Consider the following 21,112-nt stretch of genomic DNA (forward strand, 5'->3'; position numbering starts at 1 on the left):
GGACACTGAACCCAAATTTTTTCTTTTGTAATTCAGAAAGAGCATGCAATTTTAAGCAACTTTCTAATTTACTCCTATTATCAATTTGTCTTCGTTCTCTTGCTATCATTATTTGAAAAAGAAGGCATCTAAGCTTTTTTTTGGTTTCAGTACTCTGGACAGCACTCAACATTAAAAAGGATGGAAATTTCAAATTGAAACACCTGATTAAAGAATATATAGCATTATATTATATTACATTATATCAAAATATATTATGGACTAGATCACAAGTGGCGCAAAGCAGTATCGCAACCATGTTAATTTGAGTGCATATTACAAGTTAAAAGTAAACAAGGTTGCTCGAGTCCAAACTAAATTAGTGTGCAACGTGTTTGCCCGAGTGAAGACCTAGCGCTAGCGGTCAATTTAACAAATGTCGGGTGGACATGATGTGCTATAGCTAACCAGGTCCGCCCGACATCGCTAAATGCCGACAGCATATGCTGTCAGCATTTAACATTGTACAAGCATTTCTTGTGAAAGTCTTGTGCAATGCTGCCCTTGCAAATTTGTGGCCATTCAGCAGCTAGCAGGGGGTGTCAGTCATCCCGATTGTATCTGACTGGGATGATTGAATTCTGCCACCTAAAAGGTGGTGAAGAAGTTAAGGAGCAGCAGTCTTATGACCGTTGCTTCTTAACTTATGTTTCTGTCGAGCCGGAAACTACGGAAATAGATAGCAACATCCGCTGCTTATTAAATCTACCCCCTAGTGTAAAGTGTAAGGGGTAAAAAAAATAAATGCTAGCATTTACCATCACTAAAAATAAACACTAGTTTCTGTCATTGCTTACTAAAAAATGGGTGCTAAACTCACCCTTTCTGTGCTGAAGTAAATCACTAAACTCAGCGCCTATGGCCACACATAGCACAGAGTTCTTTACCAATGAGGTAACTTTCCACCTCTAAACCAATAGCCATGCTAGGATGTCAGTTGACACGCACAGCTATTGGTTTAGAGGTGAAACGTCACCTCATTGAAGAAGAGTGTTGTGTCATAGGTGGCTGGAAGTGCAAAATTTAGCGATTTACTTCAGCACCCTTTTTTCAGTAAGTGATGACAGAAACTAGAGTTTATTTTTTTAGAGATAGTAAATCTTAGTGTTTGTTAAACGCTCGGATTTACCATCACTTTAATATCATTTTAACTACCCTTCATGTTTAGCACTGTAGGTATAATGTGGTGGGGTAGCACGAGCGATATGTTAATTTTTTTTAAAGCGTGCTCCACTGAAATCTAAGGGGCCGAATGCCCCTGTTTCCGTGCAAGCCTTCAAGCTCGCCGGAAAGAGTAGTTATGACTTGTCCGCTGCCTCTGAGGCTGCGGTCTTCAATCCACACGATCCTATATGATCGGGCTGATTGACACCCCCTGCTAGTGGCCGATTGTCCGCGAATCTGCAGGTGGTGTGCATTGCACAAGCAGTTCACCAGAACTGCTTGTGCAATGATAAATGCCGACAGAGTATGCTGTCGGCATATATCGATAAGCGGCGGATCTTGATACGCTACATCGTATCATATCCATCCGCAATTAAGTAAATTGGCCCCTAAGGGGACAAGAAGTTAAAGCGGTCACTATATTCGAAGTCCTGAAGTTAGTGTGCATAGGGTTTTGCTTGCGCAGAAATAATTTACTTTCAATTTTTAATTTGCGCAATAACCTGTTGCGTTAAAAGTTTAATTTGCGGGTAAGTGAATTTCAGCAAAAAATAAATAAAAAATTGTGCACCATTTGTAATCTGGCTCTATATGTTTACATTTTGTGGGGTGTGTGTGAGTGTGTGTGTGTGTGTGTGGGGGGGTTAATTTCCAAATTTCCACGCTTTTGAAAATTTAAATGGGATCTTAAATTCTAGCATCAACATGTTTTTGTCATTTAATTTTTTAGTTTTATGGTATGTGTAGTGTGTGTAGTGTTTGCATAATGTGTGTATATATGTAGGTTTTGGTGTGTTTGTGGTGTCTGTAAGTATGGTTTGTACATGTAGCATTTGTGTTGTGTGTATGTATGTCAGTATTTACGTATCAGACTACTATTTAACTCTCTATCTATCTGTCTGTCTATCTATCTATCCATATGTCTTTTTACATTATAAAGGGTTCTTTTTTGAACAGGGGAATGTTAAACCACAAATATTTATGTGGTCCATATTTTTTTTACACAAATCTTATTTCTGCATGCGGGGAAAAATCTATACATAAATCAAACCAAATTTTTTTTTTTTTACTAGTAATATTAAGATTACTTTTCTTTTTTGCATAAACAGTTGTGATGTTTTTAACATTATAATAACTACTATGGCGTAGAAATAAAACAGCAGCAAAATATTCATTGACATTCAATTTCTTGTTTTCCAGCACTGTCAAACGTAAAGTGAAAAATAGTTAATTTCTGAAAATGATCATTTTTTTTAGCCTTTTAAATGTCAAATTTGATATCTGTGGGAAAGAGATAAACTGAATTTTTGTTTGTTTATCTCTAAATCAACATTTGTTTATTCCCTAAACAGATGCTGTATAAACCTACACGCCTCTGCAGTTCAGATTTTGATAAGTGTGATTCAACAGCATTTGTTCAACTTGCAAAAATATTTACACTTCAAGAAATGTATTTTCATTCTGCCAAATTTACTCTTTTTATACAAATGTAAAGAGTTATTTTGTGTGCTATAAAAGTAACTGGCAGACATTCAACAACAACAACAAAAAACCTACAATTTACAAGACCTGCTGTTTCAGCGGCTATCTTTATAATGTTTATAAAGCTTTTTTTATTTGACACTTGAAAAGCTTTTGGAAGCAAAGTGTTTCTGTTTACCCTAAACAGATAAGTAATTACTAGATGTTCTTAAAAAGAGACATAGGGGCCGATTTATTAAAGTGCAGACGGACATGATATGAAATAACTAAAAAACATGTAACCGCCCGCACGAAGTATAACAAAAAAAAAAACCCGCACAAAGTATTAACAAACACCTAAACATCGCAAAACAAAAAAGTAATTAACACCTAATCTGCATATAACATAATTAAAATATTAACCCCATAACCGTCAACCACCCACATCGCAATAAACCTATTTAACCTATTAACTCTTAAACCGCCAACCCCCCACATCGCAATAAACCTAATTAACCCATTATCCCCTAAACCGCCAAACACCCACATCACAATCAACCTAATTAACCTATTAACCTCTAAACCGCCAAACCCCCCACAACACAAATAACTAACGCCTAGATTTAGAGTTCTGCGTTAGGCGTCAAAACCAGCGTTAGGGGGCCCTAACGCTAGTTTTGTCCTACCAATGGTATTTAGAGTCGTGTAGGAAAGGGTCTAACGCTCACTTTCCAGCCGCGACTTTTCCATACCGCAGATCCTCTTACGCCATTTGTGTATCCTATCTTTTCAATGGGATCTTTCTAATGCCGGTATTTAGAGTCTTGGCTGAAGTGAGCGTTAGAGCTCTAAAGACAAGACTCCAGTCGCAGAGAAAAGCCAGGAGTTAAGAGCTTTCTGGGCTAACGCCGGTTCATAAAGCTCTTAACTACTGTGCTCTAAAGTACACTAACACCTATAAACTACCTATGTACCCCTAAACCGAGGTCCCCCCACATCGCCGCCACTCTAATAAATTTTTTTAACCCCTAATCTGCCGACCGCAAACCGCCGCAACCTACATTATCCCTATGTACCCCTAATCTGCTGCCCCTAACATCGCCGACCCCTATACTGTATTATATTTATTAACCCCTAATCTGCCCCCTCCCCCAACGTCGCCGCTACCTTACCTACACTTATTAACCCCTAATCTGCCGACCGGACCTCGCCGCCACTATAATAAATGTATTAACCCCTAAACTGCCTCACTCCCGCCTCGCAAACCCTATAATAAATAGTATTAACCCCTAATCTGCCCTCCCTAACATCGCCGACACCTAACTTCAAGTATTAACCCCTAATCTGCCAACCGGACCTCGCCGCTACTCTAATAAATGTATTAACCCCTAAAGCTAAGTCTAGCCCTAACCCTAACACCCCCCTAAGTTAAATATAATTTTTATCTAACGAAATAAAATAAATCTTATGAAATAAATGATTCCTATTTAAAGCTAAATACTTACCTGTAAAATAAACCCTAATATAGCTACAATATAAATAATAATTATATTGTAGCTATTTTAGGATTAATATTTATTTTACAGGCAACTTTGTATTTATTTTAACCAGGTACAATAGCTATTAAATAGTTAATAACTATTTAATAGCTACCTAGTTAAAATAATTACAAAATTAGCTGTAAAATAAATCCTAACCTAAGTTACAATTAAACCTAACACTACACTATCAATAAATTAATTCAATAAAATACCTACAATTATCTACAATTAAACCTAACACTACACTATCAATAAATTAATTACATACAAATACCTACAAATAAATACAATGAAATAAACTAACTAAAGTACAAAAAATAAAAAAAGAACTAAGTTACAAAAAATAAAAAAATAATTTACAAACATTATAAAAAGATTACAACAATTTTAAGCTAATTATACCTACTCTAAGCCCCCTAATAAAATAACAAAGCCCCCCAAAATAAAAAAATGCCCTACCCTATTCTAAAATACAAATAGAAAAGCTCTTTTACCTTACCAGCCCTTAAAAGGGCCTTTTGCGGGGCATGCCCCAAAGAATTCTGCTCTTTTGCCTGTAAAAAAAAACATACAATACCCCCCCCCCAACATTACAACCCACCACCCACATACCCCTAATCTAACATCCATCCTAGCCGACGACTTCCCGACGAATGACGGTTCCTTTAAGGGACGTCATCCAAGATGGCGTCCCTCGAATTCCGATTGGCTGATAGGATTCTATCAGCCAATCGGAATTAAGGTAGGAAAATTCTGATTGGCTGATGGAATCAGCCAATCAGATTGAGCTCGCATTCTATTGGCTGTTCCGATCAGCCAATAGAATGCAAGCTCAATCTGATTGGCTGATTGGATCAGCCAATCGGATTGAACTTGAATCCGATTGGCTGATTCCATCAGCCAATCAGAATTTTCCTACCTTAATTCCGATTGGCTGATAGAATCCTATCAGCCAATCGGAATTCGAGGGACACCATCTTGGATGACGTCCCTTAAAGGAACCGTCATTCGTCGGGAAGTCATCGGCCAGGATGGATGTTCTGCGTCGGCGGGATGAAGATGTATCTGGAAGAAAGAAGATTGAAGATGCTGCTTGATAGAAGACTTCAGCCGGATGATGTACTCTTCAGCCCCCGCTTGGATCAAGACTTCAGCCGGATGATGCATCTCTTCAGCCCCCGCTTGGATCAAGACTTCAGCCCGATGATGGACCTCTGGGCTTGGATGAAGACTTCGGAGCCTCCTCTGGACGGATCGGTGATACCCGGCGTGGTGAAGATAAGGTAGGGAGATCTTCAGAGGCTTAGTGTTAGGTTTATTTAAGGGGGGTTTGGGTTAGATTAGGGGTATGTGGGTGGTGGGTTGTAATGTTGGGGGGGTATTGTATGTTTTTTTTAACAGGCAAAAGAGCAGAATTCTTTGGGGCATGCCCCGCAAAAGGCCCTTTTAAGGGCTGGTAAGGTAAAAGAGCTTTTCTATTTGTATTTTAGAATAGGGTAGGGCATTTTTTTATTTTGAGGGGCTTTGTTATTTTATTAGGGGGCTTAGAGTAGGTGTAATTAGCTTAAAATTGTTGTAATCTTTTTATAATGTTTGTAAATTATTTTTTTATTTTTTGTAACTTAGTTCTTTTTTTATTTTTTGTACATTAGTTAGTTTATTTCATTGTATTTATTTGTAGGTATTTGTATGTAATTAATTTATTGATAGTGTAGTGTTAGGTTTAATTGTAGATAATTGTAGGTATTTTATTGAATTAATTTATTGATAGTGTAGTGTTAGGTTTAATTGTAACTTAGGTTAGGATTTATTTTACAGGTAATTTTGTAATTATTTTAACTAGGTAGCTATTAAATAGTTATTAACTATTTAATAGCTATTGTACCTGGTTAAAATAAATACAAAGTTGCATGTAAAATGAATATTAATCCTAAAAGAGTTAATTTATTTTGTTAGATAAAAATTATATTTAATTTAGGGGGGTGTTAGTGTTAGGGTTAGACTTAGCTTTAGGGGTTAATAAATTTATTAGAGTAGCGGTGAGGTCCGGTCGGCAGATTAGGGGTTAATGAAGTTAGGTGTCGGTGATGTTAGGGAAGGCAGATTAGGGGTTAATACTATTTATTATAGGGTTATTGAGGCGGGAGTGAGGCGGATTAGGGGTTAATAACTTTATTAGAGTAGCGGTGAGGTCCGGTCAGCAGATTAGGGGTTAATAATTGTAGGTAGGTGGCTGCGACGTTGGGGGCGGCAGATTAGGGGTTAATAAATATAATATAGGGTTCGGCGGTGTTAGGGGCAGCAGATTAGGGGTACATAGGGATAACGTAGGTTGCGGCGGTGTACGGAGCGGCAGATTAGGGGTTAATAATAATATGCAGGGGTCAGCGATAGCGGGGGCGGCAGATTAGGGGTTAATAAGTGTAAGGTTAGGGGTGTTTATACTCGGGGTACATGTTAGAGTGTTAGGTGCAGACATAGGAAGTGTTTCCCCATAGGAAACAATGGGGCTGCGTTAGGAGCTGAACGCTGCTTTTTTGCGGCGGCCCCATTATTTCCTATGGGGGAATCGTGCACGAGCACGTTTTTGAAGCTGGCCGCGTCCGTAAGCACCGCTGGTATTGAGAGTTGCAGTGGCGGTAAATATGCCTCTACGCTCCCTTTTTGGAGCCTAACGCAGCCATTCTGTGAAATCTAAATACCAGCAGTATTTAAAAGGTGCGGGGGAAAAAAAGCACGCATAGCTAATGCACCCCTTTGGCCGCAGAACTCTAAATCTAGCCGTAATTTAATTTCTAAGCCCCCTAAACTAACATCCCCTAAATTAACCCCAATTACTACTACATTACAATTAAAATAAAAAAAACTAACATTAAATTACAAAAAATAAAAAAGTCTAACATTACAGAAAAAAATAAACAAAATGATCAAAAATAAAAAATAATTATACCTAATCCCTATGAAAATAAAAAAGCCCCCAAAATAAAAACACCCCTAATCTAAACTACCTTAAAAGGGCCTTTTGTAGGGCATTTCCCTAAGTTAAACTGCTCTTTTACCTCTAACAGTAAAAAACCCCCACCCACCAAACCCCCCAAAATAAAAAAAAATAACACAAAAAAAAAACCTAAATTATCTATTGCCCCTAAAGGGGCATTTGTATTGGCATTGCCCTTAAAAGGTCATTCAGCTCTTTTACTGCCCTTGAAAGGGCAATCAGCTCTTTTTTAAGCCCCCAAAAAATCCTAGTCTAAAAAAAACCACCCAAAAAATAAAAATAAAAAAGCCTAAACCTAAGCCCCAAATAGGTACTCACTGTTCCTGAAGAGGAGAAGGTCTTCTTCCAGGCGGCTTCATTATCTTCTATCTTCAACCGGAACGAATGCGGCATGGAGCAGAGGTGCGGAGCTGTCTTCCCAATGCCTGGATCCTTAGCCCCGGTCCTCAACGGCGGTGGTCCTCGGTGACGGTCCTCAGCGACATGGAGGCTCCTCTTCATGCGATCGTCCGTCGCACACTGAAGATTGAATGCAAGGTACCCCATATTTATTAGGGTACCTTGCATTCCTATTGGCTGAAATTTTGAAATCAGCCAATAGGATGAGAGCTACTGAAATCTTATTGGCTGATTTGAACAGCCAATAGGATTTCAGTAGCTCTAATCCTATTGGCTAATTTCAAAATTTCAGTCAATAGGAATGCAAGGTACCCCAAATTGATTGCAGTACCTTGCATTCAATCTTTAGTGTACGACTGACATAGGATGAAGAGAAGCCTCCATGTCGCCGAGGACCGCCTCCACCACAGAGGACTGTTTCCGTTGAGGACCGCCGCTGAGGATCCACATGTCTGGGAAGACAGCTGCGCCGCTGGTGAGGACCGCCACTGAGGATCCACAGCTTCACACCTTTGCTCCGCGCTGCCTTTGCTCTGCGCCGCCTTCACTCTGGATGAAGATAGAAGATGATGGAGCCGCATGGAAGAAGACCTTCTCCGCTGGACTTCAGGAACGGTGATTACCTATTTGGGGATTTTTTATTTATTTTTATTTTTAAAATTAGGGATTTAATGGGCTGGAAAAGAGCTGATTGCCCTTTTAGGGCAGTAAAAGAGCTGAATGCCCTTTTAAGGGCAATGCCCATACAAATGCCCCTTTAGGGGCAATGGGTAGTTTTTTTAGTGTTAGTTTTTTTATTTTGGGGGGTTGGTGGGTGGGTTTTTTTACTGTTATGTGGTAATTGTTAATTTGTTTAGGTAAAAGAGCTGTTTAACTTAGGGCAATGCCCTACAAAAGCCCTTTTAAGGGATATTGGTAGTTTAGTATTAGATTAGGGGGTGTTTTTATTTTGGGGGGATTTTTTATTTTTATAGGGGTATTATTTTAGGTTTAAATTTTTTATTTTGGATAGCTTTGTTTATTTTTTTCTGTAATTTTACATTTTTTATTTTTTGTAATTTTAGCTTTGGGGGTTGTAGTTTTTTTTTTAAATAGACTGCCCTCTGGGCAGACTTATCGCTTAGTGCCAAATAAAATAATTTAAAGGGCTTTTCACAATGCAAAAAAAACAAACAGTGCTGCTCAAGCTACCAATATGTACAGTAAACAAGCACGCCACATAATACAACTGAAAGTGCCTCTCAGTCGGGGGGCACAGTGCTGCTCAAGCTACCAATATGTACAGTAAACAAGCACGCCACATAATACAACTGAAAGTGCCTCTCAGTCGGGGGGCACAGTGCTGCTCAAGCAGATCATTTCATGTTGCTTAGAGACAAAATATAAATAAAGATAGTCTGCCCCGCAAGAGAGCATTGCTGGTGTGGGACATGTTTAATGCATATCTTAAAGACAGCATCAAATCAGATTAAATTAAATGTCTTAAATATACCGTGACCCCTCCAATTTGTGTCTTATTTTTTGTCACAAAAATCTTGCGTTTAACTCGAGTATCTATGGTAATTTATGTTATATATTTTTTTAAATTTAAAGCCTTTTAATCACCTGCTTATCGTATGGAGGACACCAACACATAATGCACTTTTCTATAGCTAATCACCCTTCACTGTAGCTTTTCCTTTGAAGTGCTGCTAAGAGACATCTGCTCTATCTGCAGTCAGTTTATTGCCCATGCTCAGTGGAGGAATTTGAATCATGTGACAATATAACTTAAGTTCTGTAATAATAGCTCCCTTCTCTAGCTGCAGGTGTTCTGAGAAAACAGTGAACCTGTGAAATTAGCGAACCCCGTCCTGTGACGTGGCATCAGCTGTTTCACAAAGTTTGACTTTAATGTGCATGCGTGCCAACTTCATGGCATTCCTAGCTGCACACGTCACTGCTTTAATTTTCAATTCCTAGACACCAGTATTAAAACAAACAGTATATACAGGGTCGACTCCAGAGCGAATAAAATGGGGGGGCATTTTTTTTTCACGAGGGGGCACGCATTTACAAAGCATGTATGAGAGTCAAAGTAAGAGCAGACCTACATATTCTGCAGGAAAGTGTAGCCATATTGATATTTAATTTATAGCCAATGCCAGTATTAAAGGAATATTTTGTAGAGGAGAAGGGAATAATTGAGTATATGGATAAATGAATATATGGAAACATTAATAATAAAAAAGTTATATATATATATTTATTTACATATATATATATATATATATATATACAGTATATATACACACACTTGTTTTAATATGTATCTGTGTATATATATATATATATATATATATATATATATATATATATATATATACATATATATATATATATATATATATATATATATATATACACACACACACACACTTGTTTTAATATGTATCTGTGTGTATATATATAATGTGTGTGAGGGGCATTTAACATAGGTGCAGTTGTTTGCAGTGTACACACACACACACAAAGGAACAAAACAATATTCATTTAGGTTTCATCAACAGGCTTGATCATAATATTAAAACAATAGACTGTAAAAAATAATAATAATTAAACTCTATAAACTCACTGACAGAAAGGGCTTCATGGCTGCTAAATAATTGCAAAAAAAAAAAACATTCTGACAGTTACAGGATGTAGATCAAACAAGTAAGTGACTTACTGACTCCTGTAGATCAAACAATCAAGTGATGGTCGTTTCTGTCCTGGAAAATTCATCTAATCTGAAAGTGCAAGAAAGCTACCATGCTGAAAATAAACACAGCTCTCCTTACTTCCCTCTCAGCACTCTGACGCCGTTCAGCAGCAGGAGATCACGAGGCCGAATTATCAAGCTGTCAACTGTGCTGCATTCGCCGGCACCAATATGCTCGCCTAACATCGCGGCCGCGGACCTCAATCCGATCTCCATATTTATAAAAAAAAGCCGGCAAAAAGCCGCGCACCAAGTATGGGGCGATGAGCAGCGGACTGTTGTTAACTAACAGTCATTGATCTCGTTGCTATTCGGCTTTTTCACAACTCTATTTATACCCTGTCACTAAACACCGCCACTATACTAAAATGTTTACCCCATATCCCACCGCTCCCGGACCTCGCCGCAACTTTAATAAAGTTATTAACCCCTATCCCGCCGCTCCCGGACCCCACCGCAACTTTAATAAAGTTATTAGCCCATATCCCGCCGCTCCCGGCCCCAGCCGCCATCTAAATAAATGTATTAACCCCTATCCTACCGCTCCCGGACCCCTCTGCAACGAAATAAATGTATTAACCCCTATACCCCCTCCCGGACCCCACCACAACTAAATAAATGTATTAACCCCTATCTCGCCGCTCCCGTACCCCACCGACACTAAATAAATGTATTAACCCATAAACCCCTCGCCTTCCACATCACTACCACTTACTAAACCTATTAACCCCTAAACCGCCAGCCCCCCACATTGCCATAAACTAAAGTAAGATATTAACCCCTAAACCTAACAAGCCGCTAACTTTACATTATAATTACCTCATCCCTATCTCATAATAAATTAAAATTTACCTTTAGAATTAAAATAAACTATATTAAACTATTAATTAACCTACCCTATTATACTAAAATTACATTAAACTATATTAAACTATTAATTAACCTACCCTAACTATTGTACTAAAATTACATTAAACTATATTAAACTATTAATTAACCTACCCTAACTATTATACTAAAATTACATTAAACTGAAAATTAAATTAACTATATTACATATTTAAAAACCTAACCCTACTCAAATTATTTAAATCTACTATTAAACCTAATTACAAATTATAAAAAAATAACAACTAAGCTACAAAAAATAAAAAACCACAGTATCAAAAATAAAAAAGAATTACACCTAATCTAAGAGCCCTATCAAAATAAAAAAGATTGGATCAGCCAATAGGATAAAAGCTCAATCCTCTTGGCTGATTGCAACAGCCAATATGATTTTTTCCCCTTTAATTCCTATTGGCTGATAGAATTCTATCAGCCAATCGGAATGTAAGGGACGCCATCTTGGATGACGTACCTTAAAGGGAAACTTCATTCGTTGTTGACCATCGGAAGAAGAGGATGCTCCGTGCCGGATGTTTGAAGATGGAGCTGCTCTGCGTAGGATGGATGAAGATAGAAGATGCCATCTGAATGAAGACTTCTGCCAGCTTGGATGAAGACTTCGGCTCGCTTGAAGACTTCTGCCGGCTTCGCTGAGGACTTTTGCCGCTTGGATGAGAATGGATGTCCGGTCTTCGAAAACTGTAAGTGCATCGTCAATGGTTAGTGTTAGGATTTTTTAAGGGTTTATTGGGTGGGTTTTAATTTTAGGTTAGGGACTTTGGGCAGTAAAAGAGCTAAATGCCCTTTTAAGGGCAATGCCCATACAAATGCCCTTTTCAGGGCAATGGGGAGCTTAGATTTTTTAGATAGGGTTTTATTTGGGGAGGTTGGTTGGGTGGTGGGTTTTACTGTTGGGGGGGTGTTTGTTTGTTTTTTGTACAGGTAAAAGAGCTGATTTCTTAGGGTCAATGCCCCGCAAAAGGCCCTTTTAAGGGCCATTGGTAGTTTAGTGTAGGCTAGGGTTTTTTATTTTGGGGGGTCTTTTTTATTTTGATAGGGCTCTTAGATTAGGTGTAATTCTTTTTTATTTTTGATACTGTGGTTTTTTATTTTTTGTAACTTAGTGTTTTTTATTTTTGTAACTTAGTTTTTATTTTTTTGTAATTTATCATTTTTTATAGTAGATTTTAATAACTTGAGTATAGTTAATTTAATTGTTAGTTTAATGTAGTTTTAGTATAATAGGGTAGGTTAATTAATAGTTTAAAATAGTTTAATGTAATTTTAGTATAATAGTTAGGGCAGGTTAATTAATAGTTTAATATAGTTTATTTTAATTCTAAAGGTAAGTTTTAATTTATTATAAGATAGAGATGAGTTAATATTTAATGTAAAGTTAGCGGGTTGTTAGGTTTAGGGGTTAATAGCTTACTTTAGTTTATGGCGATGTGGGGGTCTGGTGGTTTAGGGGTTAATAGGTTTAGTTAGTGGTAATGATATGGGAGGCCAGGGGTTTAGGGGTTAATAATTTTATTACAGTTGCGGCAGGGTCCGGGAGCGGCGGGATAGGGGTTAATACTTTTAGTTAGTTGCGGTGGGCTCTGGGAGCGGTGGGATAGGGGTTAATATATTTATTTAGTTGGGGCGGATCGTATGTTACATCACAAATTTCAACTTTTGCCGGTCTGTAGGCTTTGATAACTAGGTCGAATCAGGCTCGCCACAATTACGCTGCGGAATTCCAGCATATTTGCGGTTGACGGCTTGATAAATATCCCTCCATGCCACTTCCCACAGCACACACTGCTTGCCAGAGCTTGTGTGAACACAACGTCTTCTGCATTTGCATATATATAGTGTGTAGAGTTGAAAGGAGGATATTATCAGGAGGTAGGGGGTTAATCTGCTCCCCAGATATCTGTGTGAAACATAATTGACTGATGTGTAGTTGCGGTGTCAAAAGTATATATAAATTTCATAACGTCATGAGTGTTGTTGCCTTTCCCCATATGCTTGTGGCCGAGACTATTAGGATCTCTAGTAGTATATGCAGCAGCAGACAGAGACAGGTCAATATATGCATCTAATTCCATTTGCATTAGATGCGTTTATTGACCTGTCTCTGTCTTCATATACTAGAGATCCTAATAGTCCCGGCCACAAGCCAAGCAGATGGGGAAAGGCAATGACGCAATTACATTTATCAGTTGGCTTTGCTTCCTACCTTTTAAGTTGAGTACCGGTGGTCTAGGTTGCAGGATGGACTTAACTTACGTGACTTATGTTCACTATGGTGCCAGTAGAGCTAGAAAATATTACAAAATTGTGGCAGTGGAAATACGTTTAATGTGTTTTAGAGAACTCGAGGACGTTAAATAAGATGCGGGGGTAATAAATAGACTGTATATCACGCATCGCAAAAGCTCAGTTTATAGGAGGCAAACACAATCCACTGCCTTTCTAACTTTAGAGGTTTACTTGAGAAATATAGGGATGCAAATATGTTTGATTTGTATTCTGCTTTATAAAAATTGATAATCGTGTGCATATATTACTAAAGTTGAAAAGGTGTAAGCAGGACATATAGCTCCTCGTGTCATAAATATCCCTCTTTATAATTTCAGTACATAGTTCTCTAACAAAAAACAGAATCTAAAGTTATTATTAACAAAAGACCACAATGTACAATACATATGGCCAACCCTATAGAACAGTCACTGCGTGGGTGAATATTTAACATGCAGTTATATACTGTTTGTTTTAATACTTGTGTCTAGGGATTAAAAATTGAAGCAGTGGCGTGTGCGGCAAGGAATGCCATGACGCTGGCTGGCATGCGCATTAAAGTCAATCTTTGTGAAACAGCTGATGTCACGTCACAGGATGTGACGTGGTTCGCACTTTCACGGGTTCACTGTTTTCTCGGAACACCAGCAGTAGCTACCTATGAATCTATGAAGGAGCTGATTTTTTATCTGTATTAAAATGTCTATGGCAAGGTACATAGGGTAAACATATTCAAAGGATGTCTTTGGTAGCAAAACCCTGCAAATTTTGCTAATAAAAGGACAATTTGGGGTAGAAAGGCCCTTGGTCCCCTTGTTTCTGTGTGAGCCTTCAGGCTGGCCAGAAACAGCAGTTTTGAAGCAGTGGACTAAAGACCGCCGCTCCACAACATGTCCTCTGCCTCTGAGGGTGCGGTCTTCAATCCGGACGATCCTATACGATTGGGCTGATTGACACCCCCTGCTAGCGAATCTGCAGGGGGCGGCATTGCACAAGCAGTTCTGGTAAACTGCTTGAGTAATTATAAATGACGACAGCGTATGCTTTCGGCATTCAGCGATGTCTGTCAGACATGATACGCTACAGCGTATCATGTTGGACAAACTTTGGTAAATCTACCCCTATAAATGCTTTTAAAACATTTATTTTTATACAAATATATTGCAAATCAGTGCTTGTATGTATTATCTTATATAGAGCTAGATTACGAGTGGTGCACAAACAGATGTGTGAGAGCGATAAGGGGTTTATCGTGGGTGTTTGCAAGTTGCGTGCGTATTACAAGTTGAAAGTAAACTCATTCGCAAGAGCGCAATTTAATTTAATGTAGGTAGAGTTAGAGCAATTTCAGCGCTTTGGTTAAAGGGATAGTAAATCCTAGTGTTTGTGAAATGCTAGGATTTACCATTGGAACAAACAAAGGGGACTTTCAGTCATAAAGTATAAAATACTTTGTGCTGAAAGTTCCTTTATTTGTTTGAAGTATTTGCCACGCTGAGTGCCTCAGGCAGCCCGCGGCAGAACGCTATTTTGCTGAGAGGTGACGTTTCCAACTCTTAGCCAATAGCTGTGCGGGCTATCTGGCATGGTGCCAGTTGGAGCGTACGACTATTTCTTTAGAGGTGGAAACGTCACCTCACAGCAAAATATCGTTCTGCTGCGGGCTGCCTTAGCAGCTCAGCGTGGCGAACGATTCAAACATATAAAGGAACTTTCAGCAAGAAGTATTTTATACTTCATGACTGAAAGTCCCCTTTATATGTTCCACTGGTAAATCTTAGCGTTTCAAACGCTAGGATTTACCATCCCTTTAACTGTTATGCTTAAATAAAAAGTTGCACAAAAAATATCAAAAGTACATTAAAAAATAACAGTTACACTCATAATAACACCATATAATAAAAACTTTAAAAAAAATTGCATTTATGTTATAAGGGCTCAAAGATATGAGGTCTCAGGTGCAAAGACATGCAAAGGGCTTTAATATAGAGATGCATATGTGTGTACATATTTAGTTATGTATTTATATGTGTATTTATGTATTTACAGACAAATATACACATATAAACTCATAAATACATATGTACACATATATAGACATATATTTAAGTGCATTGGAGCCCTTTGCAGTCAAGTAGATGAAAACATGTAAATCATATTTATGTAATATTAATGTTTAATAAAGTGTTTATCTGTGTTTGTACTGTAAATATTTCACATTATATATATATATATATATATATATATATATGTATAGATCTATACCTATATATAATCATATATACAGTATATATATATATATATATACTGTAAATATATATATATATATATATATATATATATATATATATATATATATATATATAGGTATAGATATACATATATATGTAGAAATGTGCAATTATGAATAAATAGAACATATTCTGCTATGTTAAGAACATTGGAATGTGAAATATTAATATTTCATGTTGTGTAAGTGCATTTGCTTGCGAGTAAGGGCGTTTTTTCCAACTTTTCCCGCACCATTGAAGTCTATTTGGGAATACGATAATGCGGTAACTATATTTGATGTTCAGCTTTGTGTGCTTTTTGGGTTTGTGCGAAAGCCTTTTACTTTCAACTTGTAATAAGCACGGTACCCGACGCGCACAAAAATCTAACTTCTAGGGGCGTTAGTGTGTGAGCTGGAGTGATTAATAGTGCTCCACTCATAATCTAGACCATAACAAATAGGGGCCGAATTATCAAGCCCTGAATGTAGCTTGATGCCTCTGTTTCCATGCGAGCCTTCGAAGACAGCTGCTCCATAACTGGTCTGCTGCCTCTGAGGCTGCGGTCTTCAATCCGCCTGATCCTATACGACCGGGCTGATTGACACTCCCTGCTAGCGAATCTGCAGGGAATGGCATTGCTCAAGCAGTTCTGGTAAACTGCTTGTGTAATGATAAATGCTGACAGCGTATGCTGTTGGCATTCAGCGATGTCTGTCGGTCATGATACACTACAGCGTATCATGTTGAACAGACATTGATAAAACGGCCCCATATTCCGCAACTCTTATGATTGCCCCCAAATTACAACTTTTTTTGTGTGACACATACTACCCACTCCATTTACAGAATATTGCATTTGCTCCCAGTTACATACTTTATGGCTGGCTTCTACAGGCACACACATTAATGGCGGTTGCAAGACAGGAATAAATGTAATTTTTCATGCAAACAATTATTTTAATATAATTCTCTTTGATATGGCAAATTGAATATATTATTCCTTTATTGCCCTTTTAAATTATGACACTGTATGCTCTGGCATAACAGGTCTATGTATCAATACATTTGTGCATGCCAAAAAATAGTTGATACTTCTGAATCCAAAAAGGTATCTCACCATCACAAGCCACTCTGTTCCTGTTCAGTTCATATCCTGGGTTACACTGACAGATAAATGACCCAATTCTATTGTAGCATTGATGCTGGCAGGGACTGTTTGTACTGCATTCATCTATATCTGAAAGAAATATATAAAGTGTTAAGCACCACAGTATAGTCTCTACATAATCAGTTTAATTTTATGCGAAAGCCCAAGAAAGCATTATTAGGGGGACTTTGATGATTTTCATGAAAAAAAAAAATCTGATTAACTTCTAATCAAAGTTTCCATTTGCTTTTCCTATCCTCTGTTTTAAATTAACTGAAAGCATACAGATATGCACGAACGTGTCCTGTAGTAGTGTTGTAGTCGAGAGCAAAAATGCATTCTTGTGCTGGTATGACAAGTCCATGGTTAATGTTAATGTTTATAATGCAGACGGTAGTATAGTGTGCACTATAGTAATAATGGTCAATATTACAAGTGTTGCAATACGGTACGGTACGCCTATACCGCTAAAAAATTGTGGGCAAAATATGCAGGTCTCGCAAATAACAATTTTCTGAGGTACGGCTATAAAGCTAGCATTTTAGCCTTTACGCAACTCTCCATCTGATTTGAACAGCCAATAGGAATGCAACGGTAACCCAATATAAAAGAGGTACCTTGCATTCAACTTCAGTGTGCGGTGGACGATCACATGAAGATGACGTTAAGCGCTGGATGTCGCCGCCGGTCCTGGACAGCTCTGCACCGCTACAGCTCCGCTCCACTGGGATGAAGATAGAAGATGCCCCCGCGATGGAGGAAGACTTCTCCCCGCCTGGATGAAGATGGATGTCCGGACTTCAGGAACTGTGAGTAGATTTCCTGGTTTTTTTTTTGGGTGGTTTTTTTTTCAGATTAGGGCTTTTTATTTTAATGGGCAGTAAAAGAGCTGAATGCCCTTTTAAGGGCAATGCCCATACAAATGCCCCTTGAGGGGCAATGGGTAGCTTAGGTTTTTTTAAAATTAGGTTTTTTATTTTGGGGTTGTTGAGTGGGGGGGTTACTGTTAGGGGGACTTTGTAATTTTTTTATGTAAAAGAGCTGTTTAACTTAGGGCAATGCCCTACAAAAGGCAGTTTTAAGGGCTATTGGTAGTTTATTGTTAAGTTAGGTGGTGTTTTTATTTTGGGGGGCTTTTTTGTTTTTATAGGGCTATTAGATTAGGTGTAATTTTAATTATTTTGGATAATTTTGTTTATTATTTTTTGTAATCTTAGTGTTTTTTATTTTTTGTAATGTTACTTTTTTTTGGTAATGTTAATTTTTTTTATTTTTTTCGTAGTGTTAGGTTTTTATTAAATTTGTAATTTTTTCTAATTTTTTTTCTTAGGTTATTTTAATCTTGTAATTTAGTTTTTTTTATTTGTAGTTTATTTTATTTTTTTTAAAGAATTATCTTAGGTTTATTTATAGTTTAATCTTAGTTTTTTTTATTTCACAGGTAAATTTTTATTTATTTTAAGATAGTTATATTGTAAATTTAATTTAATTTTAGTGGGGTGTCAGGTTTAGGGGTTAATAGTTTAATTTAGTGATTTATTTAGGTATTAGCAGGGCGGGGGGCGGCGGTTTAGGGGTTAAAAAGATTATTTAGTGTTGGCGATGTCAGGGGGCGGCGGATTAGGGGTATTAGACTAGGGGTTTATGTTAGGATGTTAGGTTTTAACGTAACTTTCTTTTCCCAATAGACATCAATGGGGTTGTGTTATAGCGATCGCCATTCCGCGATTGCAGGTGTTTGTTTTTTCTAACACTTTCTCTCCATTGATGTCTATGGGGGAAAACATGCATGAGCACGTAAAGTTAGGCCTTGGATTTTATGCGGTATGGAGATTATCGTACCATATCGCACAACAAAACAAGGATTTATGTAACGGCTATGGAAAGTGTGATACTGCTCAATTTTTTGGGTTATTTATGCACCAGGTTTAGCACATAACTTGTAATATAGCCCAATGTTAGGTAATACATTTGTGTGAGGTCCAGCATAAAAAAAAAGCCAGAGAAGTTGTCAACCCAGATTCAAGTAGATATAGCCATGCAAGCTTTAACATAAAGTCCACCAGCAATGAAAGGATTCAAATTTCTGTCTAAAGGCTTCTTGAACAATGTGTAATCCTGGGAAGATAGACAGATTTTTAGAAGCTGTCTTAAAGAATTTATCAATCCTCTTTAATGATTTTGTGTGAGGATCCTCTACTTTTAAAGCCAATAAAACTTCCCACAATAGAGTATGTATATGCTCAAGTCTGAAATGATAGGACATATCTTCTGCTACTTCAACAACAGTGGGGTTATGAGTTTCTCAGAATTTTCCTTCAGAGGAGAAAAGTTCATATTGCATTGTATCCATCTCCCCTGCAGGGTACTTAGACAGGTCACTACTAAGGGATGTCCCTGATGAGGTAAAGCCTGTAAAAGGTCACCTTCTGCTCCTTGGGTGCATCTGCCTGTGCTGCAGAGCCCCTTTGTGTTGTCCAGAGACACAGTAAGCATAGGTAAGTAAGGACAATTGCTAGTATGTATAGATAGATAAGAGCACAGTGCATTGTAAGAAGCACCCAAACCCTAGGTGGGGAGCATAGTATTGATGACACAATGCATTTAACAGAAAAATCCCTGTGTGGTTTAAAGAAAATGTGTGCTGTACCTTTAAGAGCAATAAAACTTTTTAAATGCTTATTTTAAGTATTTTATATGCTGCAGTGTCCCAGGGGATAAATTAAAGAAGATTATGTAAACGCAGGTGCTTTACCATCCATTTGTCTTGCTTTCTGGGTGTCAGAAAATGGCTACTGCACTATAGTGGAAGGAACATGAAGGAGGAGCTAATTCTGGCACCAAAATGTCAACCCCTGATGTCCCGGTAGTGTGCAGGTAAGTATAGGCTTTCTTTTAGCTATACAAATCCAGTTTTAGAGACCATGGAGCAGATGGAGCTGCAGTACTATGACTGGTAACTCTGATGTGTGCTAAAACTGATTACAGCAATTTTAAAGACACAGTACCTTTTTAAAAAAAGTTTTTGTAATAGTACCCAAAAGTATCTAAACTTTTGTTGAAATTTTTAGGTGTAAGTGACTATGCGCCTACGTGAAGCATGTGTATATGTTCATACTAATATTCTGCAGGCTATGGAGGTGCCTTGTACTTACCTTTCAACACTTTGGTCTAATGTGCTCACCTCAACTGCTGAAGACTGCTTCCAGTAGACAGGTCCATCTAAGGCAGTGCAAGCAGGATGCAAGAAACATCTACAACCTATGAACTAACAGATTAATCTGCATTTCAATTGGGATGCTGTGACATTCCCATGCTGAGAAAAGTTTTTTTACTGCCTGTCTGAAAACTCCTCTCTTCTCCTCTTTGTAGGTTCTCAGGAGGAAATGGATCTCAGGGTGGTTAGAGAACCCCTGCCAACGACGTGTAGATCAGCACTTCAGAATTCCCCTCACTCCATGCTGGAGGCAAATAATTTACATTCACCTAGAGAACGAGTTTTGCGTTACGGTGCGGTACAGCTTTTAACACTGAAAAAATGGCCATTACACTGGAATAGCTAGGAACGCATATTACGAGCTATATCGCAGCATTTTAGTCTGTAACATAACATCCATTACGCACTCTAAAAAAATACGTTTTTGTGTGGGATTTCCATAGCGCCGTATTACAAGTTGTGCGTTCCAACGAAAATGCTTGCTTTACAGCCTATACCGACAAGATCCATACCGCCATCTGAGAGCAGTAGTTGTGGATTTTGCGAAACAAAAATCTTTCACAAAACTCATAACTAAAATGTTACAAAGTACACTAACACCCATAAACTACCTATTAACCCCTAAATCGCTGCCCTCCCACATCACCAACACTATTTAAATATATTAACCCCTAAATCGCCGCTCCCCGACACTAATAAAAGTTATTAACCCCTAACCCACTGCTCCCCGACATCGCCAACACCTAAATAAACCTATTAACCCTTAAACCACCGGCTCCCCACATCGCCAACACTATAATAAAGTATTAACCCCTAAAACTCCAGCCCCCCCACATCGTAACTACTAAACTGAACCTATTAAGCCCTAGACAACAGCCCCCACACATTGCAAAACACTAAATTAAACTATTAACACCTAAACCTGACATCCCCCTAACTTTAAATTTAAATGATATATA

General features: G+C 37.9%; 1 protein-coding gene across 1 annotated transcript in view; it reads right to left on the minus strand.

Annotated features, from left to right (window-relative positions):
- Nucleotides 1-21,112, minus strand: part of EFEMP1 (EGF containing fibulin extracellular matrix protein 1) — a 143,524-nt gene that overhangs the window by 16,115 nt on the left and 106,297 nt on the right. The window contains exon 7 of the mRNA XM_053712027.1: nucleotides 16,907-17,026. Coding sequence (XP_053568002.1) covers nucleotides 16,907-17,026 — 120 coding nt within the window. The remainder of the gene's footprint in view (nucleotides 1-16,906; nucleotides 17,027-21,112) is intronic.

Source organism: Bombina bombina, chromosome 4, assembly GCF_027579735.1.
Source record: "Bombina bombina isolate aBomBom1 chromosome 4, aBomBom1.pri, whole genome shotgun sequence".
Taxonomy (NCBI): domain Eukaryota; kingdom Metazoa; phylum Chordata; class Amphibia; order Anura; family Bombinatoridae; genus Bombina; species Bombina bombina.